This window comes from Ctenocephalides felis, unplaced genomic scaffold, assembly GCF_003426905.1.
Source record: "Ctenocephalides felis isolate EL2017-DRISC unplaced genomic scaffold, ASM342690v1 CF-g0.4_SCAFFOLD_01492, whole genome shotgun sequence".
Lineage (NCBI taxonomy): Eukaryota > Metazoa > Arthropoda > Insecta > Siphonaptera > Pulicidae > Ctenocephalides > Ctenocephalides felis.
The window spans coordinates 586,036-612,471 of NW_020537646.1; the positions used below are offsets into that span (position 1 = coordinate 586,036).

Genomic DNA, 26,436 nt, shown 5'->3' on the forward strand with positions numbered 1-26,436 from the left:
ACTATTTTACAGTTGTAACACCGTAATCCTACATTGTCTATAAAAATCAAATGTTTTATTAACCTTCAAATTCAATTTTCCACAAAATGTGGAGGAACATAAGTATATATGATAAATTATCTATGTTAAAATTCAACATTAGAACCCAATTAAATATTAATCTGCAAATTAATTGCCCAAACAGCATGTAATTTCAGTAGTTTCATTCAGTACGGATTTTATGGAAATACTATTGTTAATAGAAGTACTGCCCCTAAATGATTAGCATATTCTAGCATTGTACATTTAATCCTCCAATGTACTAAAATCTATTGCTTCGAATAGGTCAAATGGAAATAATTGTATTTTTCATGAAAAGCATCTAATATAGGGCGTTGAAACATCAGCTCCAATAGTAATCGTATCTGATATAAATTCGACGTTAACGAATAAAACAAACTTCCTTCAAGTATCGACCAATATATAAAAAATTTATACCCTCTTATACTTGAAACCACATAAGCAAATCGAATTCGAGTTCTTTATAAAAGTACTATAACTAAAAAGATTATATTTACCCCATCAATGACAGTGCGAATTTCTTTCACAAAAACGATGAATCTTTCTTCGATTTATCTTAAATCATTAAATAGTATTCTACAAGATGAACAAACGCGCTCGAAAATGCAATGGAGCGTAAATAAAAAGCAAATTTCTGAATCGACCTACTTCGATCAATATCGTATACTGACTTTGCAGAAAACTGTTTTATTTTCATATTTTGTAAGTGAGATGGTTACTGGGAAAAATCTAGAATGGACAAACTTGATTTAAAGAAATGAAAAAGATTAAACCTTTTTAGGAAAATATAGAGACTATTGAACACCACCTTGGTTTCATTCTATTTCTGAGTTCAATAATTAATAAATTCATGAATTTTTCTACAGTTATCCAAAAATACACATTTATCAATATTTGTAGTGTAATGTACACTATGAAACATTAAATGTCTTATAATTATTAAAATATAAAAGCAATTATGGTGTCAATTTAACACAGAAATTTTGTATGTATATTAAAGCTTTTTTTATCAAATTGGTAAGCCATCACCGCGCAGTTTGTAGTAAATTTAAACTGAAAATATCATTTACTGGTAATATTTTCTGAAAATCTCATAGATGTATAAAGCTACAATTTTACATTAAAAATTTGTAATTAAATTGATTACTGATGCAATAGAATAATAATATTGATTTGGGTAGAAAAGATAAAAATAAAAGTGTTATATTAACATCCAGTTTTTTTCTAATGTGCTCTATATGTGTATGTGAGCTAATATATCTTTAATTTTAATTGTTGTTGTTAATTTATGTTTTTATTTAAATAGTATATTTTTAACTAATTTATGGAAATATATTTAGAATAAAAACATGTTTAACTTGAAATATTGTCCTAAAAACTTTACATCAGGTTGTAAAAATCGATATGTGTATTTACGTTATTTAACTATTTTTAAAATTCTTTAAAAATTATCCATGAATCTTTTATCTCACTGGATTTGTCATTTTGTACTACAAGTCATTTTGGCTTCTTGGTTGATACAATCTGAAGATGAACCATTTTTCGCAAATGTGCGTGAAAGCCCATCGTTTACACAGTAAAGAAACGCAAACATCAAGATATGATTGATGATCTGTTACATTCAATAAACCAACAATACTCTTTTTTACAGTGGTTCCTCTAAAAAACCAACCTTATTATTAAAATGGATATTTTTTAACAAAAAAAAATCGAATGCTTTATTGTCACATCGAGGAACTATCAGAAGATTTTCCTATTGCAAAAGGGAGGTGATCTTAGTTTCAATACAATTTGTTGCATTAATAAAAATCATTTTTGTTGTATTTACTTATTAACTTCCCGTAGGGTAAGTTATAGTAATCGCAAAAAAATCGAAAATGAAAATTTTTATATATCTTTACGTTTCAGAGGTTTTTGAATATTTTGTCAAAAATTTATAGTTCCTCAAAAATCTAAATTTTCAGAGTAAAATTTTTTTAAAAATGTTCATCTTTAAAAAAAAAAAATTGGTACGGAAAGTTCTAGTTTAATTTTTATTCAATATTTATAGGTAATTAAATTTTTTACACCTTTGTGGACAGTAAAAGTTTCGGCAAGGTGCAAAAATTGGCAGTCATTTTATATTCAATTGGTTTGGATATCCGAAATTTGATTAAACACTGTTTATAAGGGTAGTCAGATTTATATACTTGATACGTTATATACGATGAATGCTATATCATCCACGTCAAGTATTACGCTTCTATTTCACACTTGGCAGAGATAATCAGTGACTATAGATAAAAAAAAGATAGGATACCTACGAAAATACCTATAAAATCAGTTAGTGATTACCTTGACAGATGTAGTAATTACAAAAACTTAAGTTTATATAAAATAAAATTCAAAACATAAACTCCTCCTTCGGGAAGTTAATTCATTGAATTAAATTTTCAAATTTTGAATGATATAGCATTCACGTCCGCAAACGTGTTAATTTGTATATCAAAACATGCATCGTTTTTTGAAATCGACAAGATTTGAAATTATGAATATCAAAATATTTATACTAAACTTAAAAAATTGAAGAAAATTACGTAGAAGCTACTGTGTGTAATGAATATTGTCACTAACATAGTTTGAATTAGTATATAAGAGACATGTGAAAATTTATATTATATTCAATGTTAAGAGAACGAAGACAATTATCTACGTTAAAGCTTTGTTTTCCTTGTATTCATATAAAATTAGCACAATGTAAAATTAGAAATTAATTAAGTAGGAGAGACTGGGTTTAAACAAAGCTTATGAAAAAAATGTTACTATATATAACAAAACATAGTAAGATTAGTTCAGTTAGATTATTTTATCTGGCTAACGTTCACCCAAAAAGGACAAAAAATACATGTCACAACCGTACCCATAAAATGCACACTTTTGAAAACAAATAATCATTATGACTGCCAATGAGCTGAATTATCTAATTGCTGGTAAATAACTACTAATGTTCAACTTACAGCAAAATAACAAACAAAGTGATCTCACTGTATATAAGAAACAGATATTATCAAAAGAAATCGGAAAAACTTACTTTTGGCTCTAAAAGCAATGTGGTATACACATCATGTTAATGTAAGGCACTGATTGAAAGCAATAATGGGAACTTGTTCAAACAATCATACTTGATATTTCTCCTTTGGATCCTATCATAATATCATTATAGTTCTTATGACGACTCTCACTACCGTACCGTGGCACAACCGTACCCAGTCTTATATATTATTATAAATTATAAAATAAATATTTTGATGAGGCATTTGGTTAAACTATTTTTCCAGTAGACTCAAAAATATGTAGAATCCTAATATAAAACTTCAACTTTTTATTTCATTTATTTATTTTCTATCATTACTCATTCTTTGATGTAGTTATATTCGATTCGTAATCCCTTAACGAATGACTATTCAAAAATACCTCAACGTTTCAAATTGATGAACGTGTAAAGGCTTGTAAGGCAATTAGTAAAGAAAACACTAGTAATCGTCAACCAAAATACAACCAAGAAATGCACATAAAAATATTTGGAACGGGGAAAATTAATTAATTTTCGAATTCTTTTTGCCGTCCGTCTCTCGGAACACGGGCGCGTGCTTACACAACGAGGCCTGGCTGAGGCTCGAAAATGTATGAGAATGTGTTGGTACGGAACTCGGAACATATGTTCTATTTTTGAGAAAAGTATCGAGAAAAAAATACATCCAAGGGATATATGGTAGTTGTGAAGTTAGAACGCGATTCCCAATTGGATTGGCTTTGCTATTTAAGGAAACTTTGATGATTAACCATGAATTTTATGTTATCTGTAAGTTTGAATGATGTTACAAACAAAACGAAATTATGGCATTAAGTTTTGTTTATTAAGTATATATATAAGAAATATATATTAAGAAAATTCACTTTGATGTTGAAAAATATTAACAAATTTTTGGAGGGCAGAAAATCATGTAAATAAAGAGAAAGTAAAGATCTTAAAGTACTTTTTTTATTGGCCTCGCTTACTTAGAGCATTTAGCCATTTCTTTTTATATTTATACAATGTATAGTTAAAGGGCAGGGCGGGGCGCAAAGAACCAATTTGACTTTGAGCAATTATATTGTGAAAACCATACCAAAAATATCACAACAATTAACACATATCGAACAACTAGTTATCTGACTATATTCAGTAAAACTCCCAGCTAAAGGGTAAAGGTTTAGTTGGTCTTTTTTACCCTATCCGCGTGTAAGCTTTTATATAGATTTCTTATTTTCAAATATTGCCGTTTATTTCCAGATGACGACGTCGAAAATAATCAAAATGATGGATGGTTATACATTTTTGCCCATATACTTTCAAATATCATTGTTAAAAAATTCTTGACCTTACTTCTTTTTGAGATATCGGTAGCGAACGTTTTTACCCGCGTACCTTTAGGCCCCTCTCTACTCTACATATATCATATACTATCTGTACAACTATTCTACTATCCAATTATCTTTACAACTGACTTCATAAATCTTTTTATCTTTTTACCTTACTTCTTCTAACATCTGATTCTATTCCATCTCAAATTCTACTTAATTTCAGTATAACAAATCAAATGACATTTCTGCCAGTGCGAGGACTCGGGCATGTTACTGACTGAGCTATTTCCGCCACCTTTATTATATAACATCTTTATTATTCCAGGCGTGTCGAGGTAATTTCTATGGATGTGAAAATTTTGGGGAAAAAATAGTGCATAAGTAGATGTACAACGATAAAACCAATATTTTGATCTCAAAAACTGTCCTATTAATAATATGAAGATAAGATTATAATATATATAGGTATAAGATTTCCATTTTTATATAATCTATACTTGTGTTTCATGTGAAATAAATATTTCGCCTTATAGATGATAGATTTCCCTGTATATTGAAATATATTTTATTATATTCTCAGAAAATAATTACAGTTTCCTAAAAATGGGGGTAGATTAGCAAATAATGCCAGAAAGGGTTAAAATATATCAAATTCTCCCTGTAGTGATTTTGTAGGGAAACTTGTTATTAAAAGATCTGAAATGTATTGTCATCGTGTGAAATTTGATATAACGAAAACGTACCTTTGATAATAATCATCTGGCATAAACATATTATATTTCTGAATAATGAAATATTAATCAAATCGATAATTTTATGAACATACAGTGAATACCTAAAACGATGGTAGACATAGAACCTTTAAGACAAATTGTCAAAAATAAAAGAAATACAAATCTAGCCAAATAAAGTACTTTTATATTTGCTATAGAAATATTCGAGGATGTTTATGTATTAATATTTCATTATATATTGATGAAAATGGTTCTATATCAAAATTTAATAGATCACTAGAAACCATCAAAGTATGCATATCCAATCAATCCAATAAATAATTTATTCGTATTATTTTTCATTTTATTTTACAATTGATTTATAAATTTCAAATCATAGACCCAAGTCCAATTCAACGTTGATGCGAAATGCAAATAAAACGCATTTTAAACATCCCGAAAAGACTCCCTTCTTCGTCTTAAAAAATGCACATGCTTTCAAATATGACAAATACGTCAAATAATATCGAAATTTAAATTACATTTCTTACAAAAAACGAATATCAATAATCCATCGATGCTACTGCATAAAAAATCTTACTTCTTCAATATGAAATGCAAAAATAAATAACAAACAGTCCTTGATGACAAAAGATTTTAGCCTTCATGGCAGTAGACGACAATAAGTGCGATTTTTTTACAAAATGCTTTTATTATGATACGAGTGCATTGTATGCCATTTCTCGGCTATTTCCGTTTAGAGTTCTTTTACCCGCAAAAAAGGTTTTGAACAATCGATCAATCCGATGTCCGCCTCTCGGAATAAAGCCTATTTTTTGCATCCAACTCCCGAAATTGTTTAGACTGTGAAGACACAACAAAACCCACCATATTTTCAAAATAATACCATTTCCGTTAAGATCACATTATAATTTATCCGAATATTTGTGATAATGTACATATATGACGCGTGGGCACATTACAGGAAATTCGTTATAAGTTAGATATATGAAAAAAAAAATTGTCTAAGTTTTTATACATAAATCGACGCGTGTGCGGAACACATTTCGAAAAATCTCTATAAATACATAAATAATTTAAATCGAAGTAATCCCGTGTCACACGATTCTTTTCAAAAAGGTTTACGTCACGCTTCTTCAAATAAAGTTTTTTGTGGAAATATAAATATTGATACTAAAAGTTCTGAAAAGTTATATATTTTTTGTAAAAGGTTATTTGAAGATTAAATAAGAATCGGACTATAATAATATGTAATACAGCGATATAAAAAAGTTTTATAACTTTGTTACTATTATTATAAATTATAAAATATGTAAGTATAATAGACTTGATCAATATAAATGGAGCTTTACTATTTATATACAACTTTCAACTGTTTATTCAGAAAATAAAAGTTCTGGTCCCATACTACTCGGAATGATTTAAAACGTCGAGAAAACCAGAAATTAGCAAATGGATTTTTTGGCGAAAACGCAAAGCTCTCCTTCAAGGATTATAGAGCACCGGTCGAAAAACTTTTTTAATTATTACCCCAAAATATTTTTGTCTAAGCTACCCCCATGTCGAAGAGAAATTACCCCATATGGACAACTAGAAGCTAATACTGTAAGTATAAAAAAGTACATACTTTTTACCCCCAGAAAATCTATTTTTACTCCATTTGGGGTAATTTACCCCGGTTCCACAACCACTGCTATAGAGAATTATTTAAATAAAGGCATGAGTGAAAAATAGTATATTAGTTTATAAAACATGCCAATTAACCCCAATTAACATATCAAACTTGACCTAAATAAATACTTGATAAAAATTAGCTTTATCCCGGTTAGGGTTCCTATTGTAACCAAGAAAAAATCCTTTACCCCATCTGCTTTTTAAAAATTTACCCTTTCATTAACAACTTATCACTACCACTTTGTCAACCCGATTACATAATTAAAATCTATTCGAAAATTCTTCAGAAGTCACGCCCTTGCCTAATCCGCTGCCTATTTTTTTGAACACGATTATATGTTTTTTCCGCATTTTGACACATGTGTCTTTTTGTCATCATGACCCTACAACAAGTTTGATCCCATTTGACTTCTGAGCCATAAGGTTCATTTTTTTGTGAATACGATATTTTTTTGGGTTTATAAAAAACTACTGAATCTATTTTTTCAGTCGGTGCACTATTGATACTTTTTCCTGGTAGGGGAAGAGAAAAAAAAGTAAAGGAAAAAATCATACTCTAGATATCAGAAATGTTTTTCTAAATATTTATGGAATTTATAATATTGATTTTAAAAAGATTAACATTTTTGAAAAAAATTTACTTCCAAAAAATTAGATTTTTGAGAAACTCTAATTTCGACAAAAAATTACCTTTTTTGAAAAAAAAAATTGTTTAAAAAAAAAGTTTTCTTCATTTTGGCATAGTTTGGAAATTCTGAACTTTTTTTCAAAGCAATCGTACTGCTTTAACATCATAGAGACGAAATGTCAAAGGTACGGAACCCATAGGAATGTAAACAAAATTTATACTTATTGTTAAAATCTCTACAAAATATCTGATAATTTGATGTGCATATATCTAATGATCATTTTTGACCGCCCAATAGCTTTTTTTTTACTTTTTTCATTAGATCTCCAAAACCGCTAGACCTGCCTTCATGAAAATTTGATCAATTCAAAATGTTTTTTGAATTTTTAAAATCGGGCGCTCCGTTCTCTTAAAAACCGTGTTACCGTTTTTGACACTTTTTGCCCCGTATCTTCGGAACGGCTAGACCTGCCTCCACCAAAAACTAATCAGCCCATCTCCTTATCAATACTATTCGAATGTTTTTTTAACTTCCCGTAGGGTAAGTTATAGTAATCGCAAAAAAATCGAAAATGAAAATTTTTATATATCTTTACGTTTCAAAGGTTTCTGATCATTTTGGCATACCTTAGAAAAAATGGATGTATGTGTGTGTGTGTGTGTGTGTGTGTGTGTGTGTATGTACGTGTGTGTATGTATGTGCGGATACAAATTTTCGTCGACGATTTCGGCAACACGAATGAAGCGATTTGGATAATTCAAAAAACATTCGATTCGTATTGATAAGGAGACGTGCTGATTAGTTTTTGGCAAAGGCAGGTCTAGCCGTTTCGAAGATACGGGGCAAAAAGTGCCGAAAACGGTAACTCAGTTTTTAAGAGAACGGAGCGTCCGATTTGAATAATTCAAAAAACATTTTACTTGTATTGACAAGATGAAAAATTGATCAAATTTTCATGAGGGCAGGTCTAGCGGTTTCGGAGATTTAACAAAAAAAGTAGTAAAAAAAAATGCCATTTGGCGGTCAAAAATGATCATTAGACATACGCACATCAAATTATCAGATATTTTATAGAGATTTTAACAATAAGTATACATTTTGTTTACATTCCTATGAGTTCCATACCAATGTTTATCCGTTAGACAGCGACGCGGCGCTTACGCGCTTTATATTTTGTCTCTATGCAGTTAAAGCAGTACGATTGCTTTGAAAAATAGTTCAGATTTTCCAAAATATGTCAAAATTAAAACATTTTTTTTTTTTCAAAAAAAAAAATTAAAAAAATAATATTTTTTTAAAAAAAATTTAAAATTTTTTTTTTTTTCAAAAAAAGTAATTTTTTGTCTAATTTATAGTTTCTCAAAAATCTCATGTTTTCGAAGAAAATTTTTTTCAAAAATGTTAATCGTTTTTAAAAAAATAATAATTTTTGGTACGGGAAGTTCCAGCAATTTGCCTTAAGGCACGATGCCTCAATTACCTTAAGACAGAATTCCACTTACAGCTAGTTAAATTATTTAAATCGGTTGATCGGTGTTCCCGAAATTGTCTACGAAAATTTGTAACCGCACACACACACGCACACACGCACACACATACATCCATTTTTTCTAAGGTATGCCAAAATATTCAGAAACCTTTGAAACGTCGAGAAATGCAAAAATTTTCATTTTCGATTTTTTTGCGATAACTTACCCTACGGGAAGTTAGTAACTAGACTACTAACCATTAGATGTTTTGAGAATTTTTAGATAAATTCAAATATATGTATGCAAATATATAAGTACTTTTTTGTACATTTCAATATATATTTAATAATACTCATAAAAATGGGATCAGAAAATAATTTGTTTTTAAGTATTTGTTATTAATATAATATATATTCGCAATTCATCATAACTACTCATAGAATAAATTGAAATAGATTGTTATAGAATATTGAATTCATTAAAAAATATTTATTTATTTAGCTTATTAGAAAGTTCCAAATTAAACAAGTAATCCTGTATGGAGCTGCTCAAAATCAAAATTATTTTCAATTATCTTCAATAACTTACTTAATATTAATGAACATGTATTGTTTTCAAACGCAAAATATTTTAGCCTAATAAATACATATATCATTTTCCTTTTTAGTTTTGCATCTATGCCACCATGAAGGCAAAATGATAAATTTTACCAAAGATCAACTCAAAAAACAATTAGCGCAGATATAATTAATAACAATATCCAAATCCCTGTATTAATGTCTAAACCAGGCACTAATTAAAATTTATAGTGTACCTTTAGTTTTATTTTTCCCCAAAACACTTCATAAATAACATCGTTACGCTTGTAACGCATAAACATGCCGCCGTTTACTAAAACCAACAGGTAGATCGGGAAAAAAACAAATCGAACGGGAAAAAAACAAATTCTATGCGGAGGGTTGTTTTTTTCCTCTAAAAAAAAATAGCGTTTAAAAAATGTTCCCCTGTTTTTTTAACCTTACTTGCGACCTGTTGATCCCCTTGTTAATATTAGGTGATTAGGTTTCGGGTATTATTGAGCCGTAGAAATAAGTGGTAAAAAGATGATTGGATAATTTGGATGGAGGGGTAAAAAACAGTTAAGGGTGTGTCATGGGACATGACTTAGTTGTGATTTGTCGAAACGCATGTATACATGTATTTATTTATATTCACTAAAATATTTGCTTTGGTAAAGGGAGATTTGATGCCCATATTTTTTACCCCCTTTCCTTTAGGTATTGAAGATTATTGATTAATAAGTAGATAGGTTAAAAACATAAGTATAGGTTATTAAAAAAATGGATCTTTTGAAATGTAGACATAAGTACAGGATAACGTCTGTCGGGTCATCTAGTAGATATATAAAATTATATAAAAATAAAGAAGTAAATCAATATTGTGTGGTCAATATCGTTCAATCGAACGATCAAATTCATTTGTTCTGAAAACAATTTTATTTTCATGTGGGGTCCGGAAATAACAACCATGCTATATTATAAAATCAAATATTTATATAATTTTTATTGATATTGACACCTCTATCCGTTTAATTCAAATATTGATACATGTGGTTCAAAGTCCCATATCGTCTTCTTAAATTTCATTCATTGATCACATTTTGTTTCTTTACACAAATCAATAAACAAGACAACGTGCAATAATAAACAATTTAAAAAAAATGATACTTTGTATTATTTAGAACAATGGAATGTTTTTCAATAACAAAATTATACCTATCGAATTTTGTTGATCAAAAAATAATTTGTACAAAAACATATTATTCATTCAATTTAATCGAATATCAAATATCTTCAAAGAACAATGTATATAGGAATCTTCTACTTTTTGATAGTGTCAAATTGTATTTTTCCAGCCTCGAAAATAATATTTGTATTTTATAATGAACAAAGTCGGGCAGAGTTACATTTCCCAAAAACTATGATTGGTAGTTAAAACATTTGGTTTGGGTTGATGCACGAATTTAGCAACAAATAAAATAATGCTGGATTTTGCAAACTGTGAAAATTAAAAGTTAAAAGCATATCAATTGAGTGTTTTATATTCGAAAAAAATTGATCCTCGTTGTTTCTAAATTATTTGTCAAATATTGTAGATTTTAGGTTAAACATTTTGCTATAGAGATTTTTGAATTATCAAATGTTCAAGGTTTAAATAAATGTTGTTGAATAAAGTAATAATGTTAGACACTGAAGAAGATACAAATACAATTGATGTATTTTAGATCTATGATCTCAAATGAAAATCTGACATCATACCGCTTGATATCAAGCTATCCAATGTGGGTATAAAACCTAACAATAGTGATTCAAGCTTACTAGACAATAGCTAATCCAAGTTTTTACTATGGTTGGTTCAAATAGTTTAATGATTCCAACATTTCTCCTGGTTTTTGGTAGATTTGTCATGGGCAGTGTCCACGTTCAAAACACTCGGTTCACCATCGCATCGGTCATTCATTATTAACAGAAACCTAAAAATAAATCATTATTCGAACGGATATAATTGTAAATCGGGGGATTACGATTGCAATTGTCCGTATGGGAATCCGTGAAAAATACGGAAACTGTATGTGGTCTGCAGGCGCTGACAACCCTAACGTTTACCACTTTTAGAAACAGTCTTTATATTTCGTCAATATATGAAAAAATGATATTTTTATTAACTTCTTTCACAGTTGAGATCAATTTTTGTACATTTTTATTATTATTTATTATTTATTTCTATTCGTTGCTTTTTATTTTAAAATTTTTAGAAAATTTTAGAAACTATTTATATAAAATTCAATTACATAAACGACATGTAAGTTTTTAATATTTTTTTGTTAAAAAACTAGCTACAAGAATGTGAGTAAACTTCGGTAAAGTTCTCAAGTCACATGAAAAAAACCTCAACTTCGACAGTTTTGATTTTCTATTTTTTATGGATGTTAATTTTGAACTACAGTTCAAATAATTTTATCAAAATACTTTTGGGAAAATTTTTCAATGTTATAATATTTTTACGTTTAAAAAATCAGTGGCGGCGCTAGACCATTCGTAGGCGTCGGCGAAATTCGTTTGCGAGGCCCCCCCTTATTTCCAATCAAAGTTGACTAGTGATGCATGGCATCGTGCCTTAAGGCAAAATGCTGAAGCTTTCCGTGCTGTTATTTAAATTCTTTAAAAGTTTTAAAAAATTTTGAAAATTGAAAAAAAAATGTTTTTTTTTATTCGAAATATTTTTATACATTGAAATTTGTTGAAAATTTCAAACTTTTTTCCGAAGCTATCACTCTGCGTTAGCTGCTTAGAGACGAAATATCGTACTTTGGTGCCGAAAGCATAGTAATGTAAACAAAATTTGTGCTTATTAGTAAAATCTTTATAAAATAATTTACAATTTGATGTGCATATGTCTAATGATCATATTTGTCCAAAGGCTTTGCTTTTACTTTTTTTATTGAATCTGCGAATCCGCTAGATCTGCCTTCCTAAAAATTTAAACTGTTTTTCATTTTGTTAATACAAATAAAATGTTCGTTAAATCATTCAAATCGGACGCTCCATTTTCTTAAATTTTCTCCACTTTTTGCTCCGTATCTTCGAAACGGCTTGTCCTGTCTTTGTCAAAAACTAATCAATACAAATCAATTGTTTTCTAAACTTTTCAAATTGGTTGATCCGTGTTCACGGAATCGTCGACGAAAATTTGTATCCGCGTATATATACATACATACATACACACGCATACATACATCCATTTTTCTTAAAGTATGCCAAAATGTTTAGAAACTTTCGTAACGAAAAAATGTATGAAAATTTTCATTCTCTATTCTTTGCGATTACTATAACTTATCGTACGGGAAGTTAAAAATTACACAAGTTAAAATAAACAAACTCTTCGGCAAAAATAGTTCGTTCTTCAGATATTAGAAAAACACTGAAATTAAATAATTATTCCGAACAAGTTTCTTTTTTGCCAAATCATTCGATTATGAATTCTCGACCGTTCAAGTCATTCGGAATGAAAATGATTGGAAACCACCGACCTAATCAGTAACTAATTAGACAAAATTTTGCAATCTACAATTGAATAATTAGAAAAATCTACAATCATAATGATTTGAGTGCACAAAACTGCACCTAGAGCATAGACATGGCATTACCTGAAAGCTCGGCCCATTATTCCACAATTTAATGAATTTATATAATTAATCACTTATCGTAGTTCCATAAAATTAATGTTAGTTTAGACTATAATTGTTATCCCTATACGAAATTTTTCTTTAAAAAAAGATTTTCACAAATCCGTTAACCCTTATGAAAGAAAAAACGTGCGGCCGTTCTTCTCTACGAAATTCTAATCAGCACGATTTCCTGAAAATACTGAACTGAAAACTTTCGAACAGTTTTTGAATTTTCAAAATTGGTTCAGGAATGTCGAAATGTCAAATTTTTTAAGAATCTTTAATTCTTTGTCGACAATATCAGAGCGGATCAACCGATTTAAATGATTCAAAAAACATTCGATTTGTGTCGATAAATTGGCAAAGGCAGGTCCAGCGATTTCAAAGATGCAAAAAAAGTATAAAAGGTTATCAATGCAGCTTTTGAAAGAACTGATCATCCGATTAAAATGATTCAAAAAATATATTGCTTGTGTTGACGGTGTGAAACGATGATTAGTTTGAAATTAACTGTATTTATAATATTTAATTCAAAATATAAAACGATTGTTATATATCATTGATCAATTCTTACTGATCATTCTAATTTTATTCCTTGAATATTTAATTACAGTTTGGATATATTATAATACCTACTTATAAGAATTCCCAAAAGGAATAATGATCTGACATTATCTTCACATAAGAAACAAACAAGCAATAATAAACAATCAGAGAATTAGCGTTCTCGCGCGAAGTTGTTTAGATTTAATAATCTATAGTGTTGACATACGATATTAGATAGTGTCCATTAGAGATAAAAGAGTGAAATTCTAGTGCCCGTAAACCACTAATTATTTTCTTTACTTGCACATCAGTATGAAAAAAAAAACTAAAAAATGCAAAACTAAATTTTAAATAATTAAAAATTTTCCGGGGCCTCTTGCGAGGCCCCCTGTAGCGCGAGGCCGTCGGCGGTCGCCGACACCGCCGACGCCTAGCGCCGCTACTGTAAAAAATATACAACTCCAATTAGAAGAGCATCTTCCAACTCCAACTGGAGCATCTTCGACCTTAGTCTTACTGAAATTCACAAGTTTTGTTGACTTGTTTTCTTCTTTCTCTATTATCTTTCTTCAAGAGATTAGTGATATAAAAGAGTAAGCTTTTTACGGGAATGTGTCTGTGTCTTCATCCTCCGAACTGTTGCCAGCGCCTGCCCGAAGCCTTATTTTCAGTTGGGGTCAGTGGTCAGCGAAAGAACAAAGCAATAGGGTGTCGCCGGGGTCTCGCCCCTTGACCGTTCGCCATTGTAATAACTCTACATCGGGTTACGCGCGCAGTATTATTACCAAAGGACACACATCCTTACAATACAGCAAGGATTATGGATTTGAAATGTGTGTGCGAGAGGTCAACAAAGACTTCCTGACACCCATTGCCGAAATTTATTGCCAAATGTTACAGTTGCAAATGAAAAAGAAGCAGATTAATGAATCGATTTCTATTGATATTTTAGACCGACTTTATTTCGATGGCTAAATCGCGTTCGGCCGTTACTTTTCTGGTCAGTTCTAAATTCGTTGATGGGCGATTGTTGTACTTATAGAATTGAAACGGTTGGAATTTACTTAACTACCATTTATTAAATTCAATAATAAACTAGCTGTAAGTGGAATTCTGTCTTGAGGCAATTATGGCATCGTGCCTTAAGGCAAATTGCTGGAACTTCCCGTTGAATACTGAATGTTTTCAAATAGCTTATTATAAACATTGTCTAATATAAATAATAAAATAAAATCTGAAATATTTTCGATATGCAAAAAACTAAAAAAAAAAATAAAAAAAAAAATGGGACAAAATTTTTTTTCCAAAATCAATTATTTTGTTAAGACATTGTCTAATATAAAATAATAAAATAAAATCTGAAATATTTTCGATATGCAAAAAACTAAAAAAAAAAAAAAAAAAATGGGACAAAATTTTTTTTTCCAAAATCAATTATTTTGTTAAGACAAACAGAAAGTTCTTTGAATCATTTAAATCGGACGCTTAGTTCTCTCAAAAACTGCCATTTTTTACATATTTATCTCCGTATCTTCGAAATGGCTGGGCCTGCCTTTGCCAAAAACTAATAAACACTTCTCCCAATCATTACTAATTGAATGTTTTTTAGATCATTCAAATCGGATACTCCGTTCTCTCAAAAATTCGATTTCTATTTTCTGCACTCTTTGCTCCGTATCTCCGAAACGGCTGAACTTGCCTTTGCCAAAAACTAATCAGCTCTTTTCTCTATCAATAGAAATCGAATGTTTTTTGAACCATTCAAATCGGTTGATCCGTGCGCCCTAAAACGTGACTGGAAATTTGTATCCATACATACATACACACACACACACATCCATTTTTTCTGAGGTATGCCAAAACGTTCAGAAACCTTCAAAACGTCGAGAAATGTAAAAATTTTCAATTCCGATTTTCGGCCCATTACAATAACTTAGTTAAAAATCATATGTCATTATAGATATTACATATTTACCCTAAATTAAAATAAATCATATGCAATATTTCTAATAATTTTAGATTACTAGAAAGTTATTTTTATTTAATTATAATGGTTCATATTCAGTTTATTCAGATCATTCAAAAAAATCTTTAAGGGGGTATTCTAGTGTAGAAATTTTCAAAGTTTAACTATCTAAGAATATGGGTACGAGAAGTTTTTTGAAAATTTGAATTATTTTCGGAGATATAGGTCGATTCGGTCTTCATGGCTTCAATGGTATTTTCAATATTTCCTGACTTCATTCAAATTGTATTGTAATTACTCTACATTAAGTCTATCATCTTCATCTTCGGTATTACAACTTAGCATTATGTAAAGTAGATTTTATTTAAGATTTCATACTACAAGTACAACCCAGTTTTAAAAAAAAGAACAATTTTACTTAAAAATATTGTCGAAATAAACCTTAATTACAACCTTATAATCAAACTAGCTGTAAGTGGAATTCTGTCTTAAGGCAATTGGGGCATCGTGCCTTAAGGCAAATTGCTGGAACTTCCCGTACCAAAAATTATTATTTTTTTAAAAACGATTAACATTTTTGAAAAAAATTTACTTCGAAAAAAATAGATTTTTGAGAAACTATAAATTTGACAAAAAAATCCTTTTTTTTGAAAAAAAAAAATTTTTTATTCGAAAAAAAAATTTTTTTTGAGAAAAAAATTTTTTTTGAAAACAAAAAATTTTTTTGAAAAAAAATGTTCTCTTCATTTTGATATATTTTGAAAATTCTGAACTTTTTTTCAAAGCAATCGCACTGCTTGAACTGCATAGAGACGAAATTTCAAAGCTCGCAGGTGCCGCGCCGCCGTCTAACGCATAAGCATTGGTACGGAACCCACAGAAATGTAAAAAAAAATTATACTTATTGTTAAATCTCTATAAAATATCTGACAATTTGATGTGCTTATGTCTAATGATCATTTTTAACCGCCGAATGGCATTTTTTTTTACTTTTTTCATTAGATCTCCGAACCGCTAGACCTGCCTTCATGAAAATTTGATTAATTCTTCATCTTGTCAATACAAGTAAAATGTTTTTTGAATTATTCAAATCGGACGCTCCGTTCTCTTAAAAACGGAGGTAATGTTTTTGGCACTTTTTGCCCCGTATCTTCGGAACGGCTAGACTTGCCTTTGCCAAAAACTAATCAGCACGTCTCCTTATCAATACGAATCGATTGTTTTTTGAATTATTCAAATCGGTTGATCCGTGTTCCCGAAATCGTCGACGAAAATTTGTATCCGCACATACATACACACACGTACATACATACATACATACATACATACATACATACATACATACATACATACATACATACATACATACATACATACATACATACACACACACACACACACACACACACATACATCCATTTTTTCTAAGGTATGCCAAAATGTTCAGAAACCTCTGAAACGTAAAGATATATAAAAATTTTCATTTTCGATTTTTTTGCGATTACTATAACTTACCCTACGGGAAGTTAATAACATATTGTGTTTCTGGACAACATACTTTCCTTACTATATGTCCTTTATTTCCAAGGCGGGAAATGGTGTCGGTTACCTTACCGGTCATTCAGTTAAAAGATGTTAGAAAGGGAAACCGAGTGCAATTCCTCAAGATCCTTGCATTATTCTTCATCCCCTTATATTATAACAATCGAGCGCGCTGTGGGGTGGATTTCAGAGCCAAAAGAAACCGTTAGTCATCAATGACTGGATATTTAACGATTTATAAGAAATGTGGTAAATATTGGAGTTTGAGAATTGAATGAAATTTGTTTATGTGATCTTGGCATAGAATCTGAATTTGTGAATTGTGGATAAAGAATTTATATACACAATTTTACTTAAGAATATATTGACTATATATAGTCCATTATATAATTAAACCTAAATATCATTACTGTCATTATTGCTCAATTATAAATAATTATTAACTTCCCGTAGGATAATTTATAGTAATTACAAAAAAATCGAAAATGAAAATTTTTTATATATCTTTACGTTTCAAAGGTTTCCGAACATTTTGGCATACCTTAAAAAAATGGATGTATGTGTGTGTGGTGTATGTGTGTGTGCGCGGATACATATTTTTGTCGACAATTTCGGGAACACCGATCAACCGATTTGAATAATTCGTAAAACATTCGATTCGTATTGATAAGGAGACGTGCTGATTTGTTTTTGGCAAAGGCAGGTCTGGCCGTTCCGAAGATACCGGGCAAAAAGTGCCAAAAACGGTAACTCAGTTTTTAAGAGAACGGAGCATCCGATTTTAATAAAAAAAACATTTCACTTGTATTGAAAAGATGAGGAACTGATTAAATTTTTGGAAAAGCAGGTCCGGCAGTTATGGACTCTCAATAAAAACATGTTTAAAAAATGTCATTTGGCGGTCAAAAATGTTTATTGGACATATGTACATCAAATTATCAGATATTTTATAGAGATATTAATAACATAGTGTAATAGTAATAATATATTTCGTGCAATTTTTTTGGTTCCGTACCAAGTGCCTTAAGGCACGATGCCATGCACCCCACTAGTTTTTTATGTTATGGCTTAATTAATATTAGATTAATATACTTTCCTTAAGGCTTAGATTAATATAAATATATTAATATAAGATGTTATGATTGTGTTATGATCGTTAAGTGGTTAATAAAATAATATTCCATAAATTAAATAACGATTGAATATTAAAATAGATTGGCTTTTAAATACTATTATATTGATGCAGCCAAAATAAAAAACGAAAATTTGAAAATTACCCATTCTATACGTTCTGATTCTCATTTGTATTATTTAATTATTGTACTTTTTTCTGAATAATGACAAACATACAGTGTCGAAACGTACATAATAAATAATTTCACGTATTTATCGTTCTTTATAAATCTATATAATAAATTATATTTTCATACACTAGCCTATCTATGTTAACATTTAACTGCTATTAAATTTCTAAATATTAATTTATTATCAAAGATGATGATAATCGTATATGGTTATGAGAGTATCATTTTTATTAATAATCATCAGAATTAATTGTTTGTGTTAAAATTATGCGAAAAAAAAATATTTTCAGATCAATTCAGATTTTAATTGTTATTCTAATTCTGAGTTATATTATACTTTAAACAAATTATTTCATCTTTGCAATTCAATTTATATAATTCTTATACATATTTTAGAAGTTCCAGCAATTTGCCTTCAGACACGATGCCATACACCCCACTAGTTTATTCATGTATTATGTATAATAATAGTTATGAAATAATATATTATTATTACGATCAATATTTTGATTTATTATACATGATACAAATTTTTTTTTAAAAAAATATTTTTTATAATGAAGATAGATTTTTGTAGAATTTTCAAATTATATAGGAACATATGTCATACTACAGATTTGCCAAAACCGCATACCATTTTGATTGTAGGTATACTTTGTAATAAATTCACGAAACAAACAAGGCAGTTCCTAAAACGTTTAGGCCAAGTCCATAATTTTTGTGAATGCAATATTTGTTTTACAAGTTCTTAGAATAATGTCTATATTACGTTCCTTCATATTAATTTTATGCTACGTCAATCATTTCAACATCAGTCAACAAAACACTCTATAAGATTTCAAATTAACACACTGGGGTTCTAATTTTATTAACTTCGAAAAAAAACATGACACTTCCCTAATAACCAAATTTCGTCCCTAACTTAGGGAGCACACGCGAAATTAACCTTTCACCGTATGTAGAAAAGTCAAGACCCTTCTTAGAAATGCCTAAATATTTTTTTATAAAAAAACTTCCCTATTATTAATGCTCGTGTTAAAATACACGGGGATTCGATTTTTTATACATTTTTTTTTTATTTTGGGCTTAGGGTGGTATAAAATGCCGCACGCGCCGGATCCTGCTGTTATATTAAAAAGGCGTGGTTGAATTTAAGTATTATTCGCCGCTTTTTATCAATAGGAAGTTTTAGGGGTTGATCCAAGGCGAAATGATGGCGCCTAGTTTAATTTTGCAAGTTGAAATTGAAGTTTGATTTATAATGATGCCATATGTAAAGGGATAATACCTAATATATAATCGAAACAAATAAAATTTTGCTAATTTGGTACTTCCAATTAATTTTGGGGTTTTATGATTTATCCCGTTTTCTATATTCATAACTTTTACATGATTAATTCAATTTATTATCATTTTTTTTAAGTTAATAGCAAAGGCAATTTTAATTAACCATTTTAGCCCTGTATATAAATAATTGCTAATAAAAACCTGTAGTGTTTGAATTTGAAACTAGTGGGGTGTATGGCATCGTGCCTTAGGGCAAATTGCTGGAACTTCCCGTACCGTAACGAAATGTTCGAGGAATACTGAATGTTTTTAAATAGATTATTACAAATATTGTAACATTGTCTAATATTTATAAGAATTATATAAACTGAATTGCAAAATTGCCATTATTTGTTTAAAGTATATTAGAACTTCAGTCAGAATTAAAAATAAAATCTGATTTATTTTCGATATATAAAAAATTTTTTTTTTGAAAAAACAAAGTTGAAACAAAAAATGTTTTTTCCCAAGACAAGCAAAAAGTTCTTTGAATCATTTAAATCGGACGCTTAGTTCTCTCAAAAACTGCCATTTTTTACACATTTAGCTCCGTATCTTCGAAATGGCTGGGCCTGCCTTTGCCAAAAACTTCTCCCAATCATTACTAATTGAATGTTTTTTAGATCATTCAAATCGGATGCTCCGTTCTCTCAAAAACTCGATTTCTATTTTCTGCACTCTTTGCTCTTTATCTCCGTAACTGCTGGACCTGCCTTTGCCAAAAACTAATCAGCGCATCTCCCTATGAATAGTAATCGAATGTTTTTTGAACCATTCAAATCGGTTGATCCGTGTGCCCGAAAACGTGACTGGAAATTTGTATCCATACATACATACACACACACACATCAATTTTTTCTGAGGTATGCCAAAATGTTCAGAAACCTTCAAAACGTCGAGAAATGTAAAAAATTTCAATTTCGATTTTCGGCCCATTACAATAACTTACCCTACGGGAAGTTGATATAAATATTACATACATTTTTTCATTTTTTTCAATTTAACGAAAAACTATCAAGATATTTTTTACATAGATGTAATGATACTATCATTATTATAGAAACATAAGCCACAGCCACAGACCATTTTGCAAAACACAGAAAAAAAGAAAAAAAAAACAAGGAAAAATGTGCAGATGTTATCGCCAATTATATGATCCATTTCAATGTTTTTGTTAGCAGAATGTTCGGATTCGTAATATCGCACGTGAGGGCATTTCTTGCCAGGACAGGCACAACAGATGCCATTCGTAAAAATATCAATCAAATTTTCGGAAACCCACACAAACTAATTTAGCGATAAAACTAAAGATAAACGTAACACATTTGGAAATGAAATAATACCTGCCTCGAAAATAAATTCGCTTAGAAGTTTACACAAATCATCTAAAATATGATGTGTTATAAACACGAAAATATCATTTTATGAAATTGTTGAACGTCTTGTAAAAGATATATTAAATTTGTAGTTTTTATTTGAGTTACAATCCGTCTATTATGAAGACATTTGGTAAGTACTTTATTATTGTAACAGGTGGCTGTCTAAAAGACAATCTAATCTTTTATATCATTTTAAATATTGTTAACTTCCCGTAGAGTAAGTTATAGTAATCGCATAAAAATTGAAAATGACATTTTTTATATATCTTTACGTTTCGAAGGTTTCTGGGTATTTTGGCATACCTCAGAAAAAGTTGATGTATGCGTGTGTGTGTATGTGCGTGTGTATGTGTGTGTATGTGTGTGTGCGGATACAAACTTTCCTCAACAATTTCGGAACACCGATCGACCGATTTGAATAATTCAAAAAACATTCGATTCGTATTGATAAGGGGACGTGCTGATTAGTTTTCGGCAAAGGTAGGTCTAGCCGTTCCGAAGATACGGGGATAAAGTGCCAAAAACGGTAAGTCAGTTTTTAAAAGAACGGAGCGTCCGATTTGAATAATTCAAAAAACATTTTACTTGTATTGACAAGATAAAAAACTGATTAAATTTTTGGAAAGGCATGTCCAGCGGTTATGGACTCTTAATGAAAATAATTTGAAAAAGATGTCAGTTGGCGGTCAAAAATGTTTATTGGACATATGTATGTATGATTTTAATAATGTGTACACATTTTGTTAATTTTTTTTGGGTTTCATACCAAGATTTTTAATTACGGTAAGAGAAGTTCCAGCAAGACACGTGCCTTAAGACACGATGCCAAGCACCACACTAGTTAATATTGTTCAATAGTATTTTTTGACGTTTTTATTACAGTAGCAGCAAATTTCTATTACTTCTACTTGATTAAATATAATTCTACCAATCTATCTATCTATCTATCATAACGGATTCTTGAGACATCTACTTCATTATATATTATGTAAAATAATGTATAATTTTTTGTAGGTGCATCACTTATTTAGAAAATGTATATTTATTTATATAATGTCGTATGGAATATAAAACTTCGGTTGTGTTTTTATAAATGCCTTTAAAAATAGTATTTCAATTTTACTGAAAGTAAGTTGAAGTCATCTTCAAAGAAAGATACAATGAACAAAATAATTTATTATGTAACAAATATATTCATTAAAAATAGCAATCTAGTTCAATTAGTCATTAAAAGTAAGTTAAAATTCACTTAAAAGAAATTCAATTAACAGAATAATTTAGCGAATATATCTATTGCAAAAATATTTGACATATTTGAAAAAAATATTTGACATTTGACAGAATTATTCCGGAATACAACAATGGCGGCTATATAGACAATAATTATTTTTACACGTCATTTCCTCAAAAACTCTAATTTCGTAAAACCGCCGTATTATGCATATTAATCTATATAACTAATTATATTTAATAAAGTACAAATTACTAAACTTACCTTTTAAATATATTGCTGTCCTGAAAGTATCACAGTTGTTAAAAAATTCGTTCAATTAACACTCAACATTGACAGCTATTGTCCTACCGCTATTCACAAATTGTTTAAAATTCAATCATATAAAACAACACAACCGATTTACAAAAATCGCGATCTCATTATCAGTCTTTATAATATATATTTTAAATATATTTTCACTACGAATAATTAATTAAGAAACTAAACGTATATTTTATTTATTTCTTTCGTATCGCTTGAAGCACATTTTACAAACACAAACGCTGTTGTGCAAATTTAAGGTTAGAGCACGACAGACTTGAACATGAATAATGACAGGTGGCAGTGTGTCAAACTGCAGAGCAATTAAAAATGGTTAGGACTATATAAATTTTGAAAAAATAATACAACATATTAATTTATAATGTATTTTATTACATAGTTTGGAATTCAAAACAATATACAAAACCATTTAAAAAATACATATATGAACAAAATGCAACCAAAATATTGCTATAAGAATCCCTAAACTTAAGTTAATATTCCTTCTCTTCTACCAATCACCTTGATTAAATAAATTATCCATTCTATTTCTATTCGATACATACATTTAATGCTTATTATTCTTTCATCTTTTTAATAAATATATTGCAAAAATGCTTTCAAATTTATGACTATCATTTATATAATTTTTTTGGTTTGCTTTTATATATCAGTCTTAATTTCATTTATACGCTAAATGTTCATAATTAAATTACAAGTTTAACACTATGCTTTGGAAAAAATACTAATTTCTAATAGATATAATTTATAGATATTTTATATACATTTTTATATTCTATTTTATTCAATTGCTAGCAATAGAATAAAATAGTAGATAAAATTTACCCATATATATTTCATTTAAACCATGTTACAAAAAATATGTACAAGAATATTTTACAATCATTTTTAAATTTATTACAAAAATACATTTTTCAATTTAATATGAAAATAAAAGTTGCAAATTTGCTATGCACAAAAAATTGAAAATATTTTAGTATATTATGTCATAAAAGGTGACTGATCTATCAAACAGCCAGTTGACTAGTTAAATATAAATAATATGTAACTTAAAATTCTAAATTATATAGTAAATAATATATAAGTTTCAGAGATTTAACTCACACGCTCTGAATATCGAGTATACTAATGAATAATTGTATTTATACATATGTTTCATCAGACATGTGGATTACGAGCTATGTGCATGAAGAATGAAACCCTGTCACCACATCTTTCACCGCACATGTTGCAAGCAAATGCATCTTTGTAGCCATGGTATCCCATGTGCATTGTGTAAAGTACTTCATGTTTGAAAACCATTTCGCAGTAGCGACATTCAAAAACTTCTGGTGCTTTTGTGGAAGCTGCAGCAACTTCATCTTCACCTTCGACTCTTATTGGTTCTTCTTCAACTTTAACTTTAACAGGAGATTGAGTCACGCTAGAGTCTTCATCTTCACTAGAATATTGACTCTGTGTTGCTAAACGGTCTAATTTGAAAGCTTTACCCTTTCGTCTATTTTTGGATGTAGAATTATTTGATTGACTTCCATCTTTAGTAGTGCGCGTCAAATCTAATGCTGATTCAGCAGATGTTGATGCTGGTGAAGAAACTACTGGTGTAACGGCGGTTCTTTTCGGCGACATATCTACAGGTTCGTCAATAATGATATTTTGAGTGGGTGTTTTTTGTGGAGGCTGCACCAGCTGCGTTCTCATGAATTCATGTTCCGCCGGTTTAGGAAGAATTTGATTTTCCTGATTCTCTCTGGGTAGCATTTCCGAAGGCTGCTGTTCCGTCTTACCGGACGATAACATAGGTTCAATATTGTTGTTATTGAACATCAGATTTTGGAAACCTGGGAAGGCAGTGAGCAAAGGTCCATATGGAAACGGAATACCGGCAAATGGATTCTGGAACATTTGCTGTTGATGAACGTTAGCCAAATTTTGCTGCTCTTTTTGTTGCAATTGTTGTAAACGGCTAACGGGTGTAGTTTGTATGGACATTTGCTGCGGCATATCATCCCTGTTTGGAGTTGGTCTGGCTTTAGGTCCTCTTCTTGTGCCATAAACATCGATGATTTGCAATGGATTCGGCGTACCATCTTGGTTCAAAACCATAGCGGGCTGATGTTTGTATTTTTTCAAGTGTAACTTCAATGAATGACAATACTTACTGACGTAGTTGCAGTCAGCGCATCGATATTGGTAAACGTTTGAATGCGATTTTTTGTGTGAATTCAACATAGATTTATTCACACAACTGTAACGGCATTTATTACATTGGAAAGGTTTGGAACCGGTGTGATTACGTAAATGATATTCCTGATGATGTTTGTATTCAGTAACAAAGGGGCATTTCGGACAGTACAATCTCTTCTCAGGTTTAATGTGCTGTTCGATGTGCTTCCAGAAATCAGTCTTAGTTACAGCCACGTAATCACATTGCTTGCATTTGAAAGTCTTCACTTTGCCGTGCGAATTAATTCTCGGCGTGCTCAATAAATCATCATTGTCTTCACCCGAATCATAATTCAAATGCTTATTATCACCTTCATCTTTAGGTCCATCGTCGGAATGTTCACTCTCTCCACAGCTGTTTTCATTGGCTGTCAATTCTGGAGTTTCTGGAAGAATTCCAGATGGAGATTTTGGAGGAGTCGGCGCTTGCAGAGGCAAGCAGGCTGCTGCTGATAAATGCTGGTGGTAGGCACCCAAAAGACGGTCCAATTTCGGCGTATCAAAATTTGGAGGCGTCAATGGATTGAACTGGTGTTGCATCATTGGATTTGTGCTCTGCATACGATAATGAGCACTAGGATCGTAGTATGCATTAGGCATTTGCTGGTGGTGAGATTCAATGCTGTCCATGCTTTGGGGACTATTGGGGTTGGAATCGCGACTGCTACTGCTTTCAGTTGAATGGAAAGGCTCACTGTGCTGGATATCGCGGGGTTCGGATTTCTAAAAAAAAAAAAAATAATTAGTCATCTTTATATTACATAGAATAGGAATTTTATTATTAAAAAATGTAAATATTGAAAAAAATATCAAAAATATTTTTGTAATATGTACGCACAAATATACCACCATTACAAAGTAATTTTAAAAAATTGTAATATTTTAAATTGTAATTTGAAAATAAAATTAAATAAAAACTAAATATTAAATTGTTATAATTAAATAATAAAAAAAAAAAAAAATAAAATTTAAAAACTGAAAATGTACGTCGTTATAAGTAATATTTTTAAATAAATTAAATTAATTTAAAATATTTAGAGAGCACAATGTACTTACGACTTGCATCGGCATCCACTGCTGCTCGAATGCTGTCGGGCCCATGGCTGCTGCGTCCCAACCAACGTGCATCTATAAAATAAACAGAATTTAATAAATATTCCAACACTAACTCAACTTATCTAAAATACAAAATAATATTCATCCACCATAACAGAACTATTTACAAAAATTTTTAGATAACGACCAATTACCAAAATATTATGAAAAAAGAATTTCACAGATACAATTGTTTAATGATACATTGAAACCATTGTATATATCGATATACATTAAATGCTTTGTAACTACATTTATATTCTTTTATCACTTGCACAAAATTTGTAATATGTCTATTAAACAATGTATATTCGATTTTT

The 26,436-nt window shown here is 29.8% G+C and overlaps 1 protein-coding gene across 1 annotated transcript; it reads right to left on the reverse strand.

Annotated features, from left to right (window-relative positions):
* Positions 1-23,953: 23,953 nt before the first annotated feature.
* LOC113370160 (protein hunchback-like) lies at positions 23,954-26,162 on the reverse strand. The gene is made up of 2 exons (XM_026610828.1): positions 26,078-26,162; positions 23,954-25,744 (listed from the first exon to the last, which is right to left on the reverse strand). The coding sequence occupies exons 1-2, from the start codon at positions 26,147-26,149 to the stop codon at positions 23,954-23,956; spliced, it is 1,863 nt and encodes a 620-aa protein (XP_026466613.1). The 5' UTR covers positions 26,150-26,162.
* Positions 26,163-26,436: the final 274 nt, after the last annotated feature.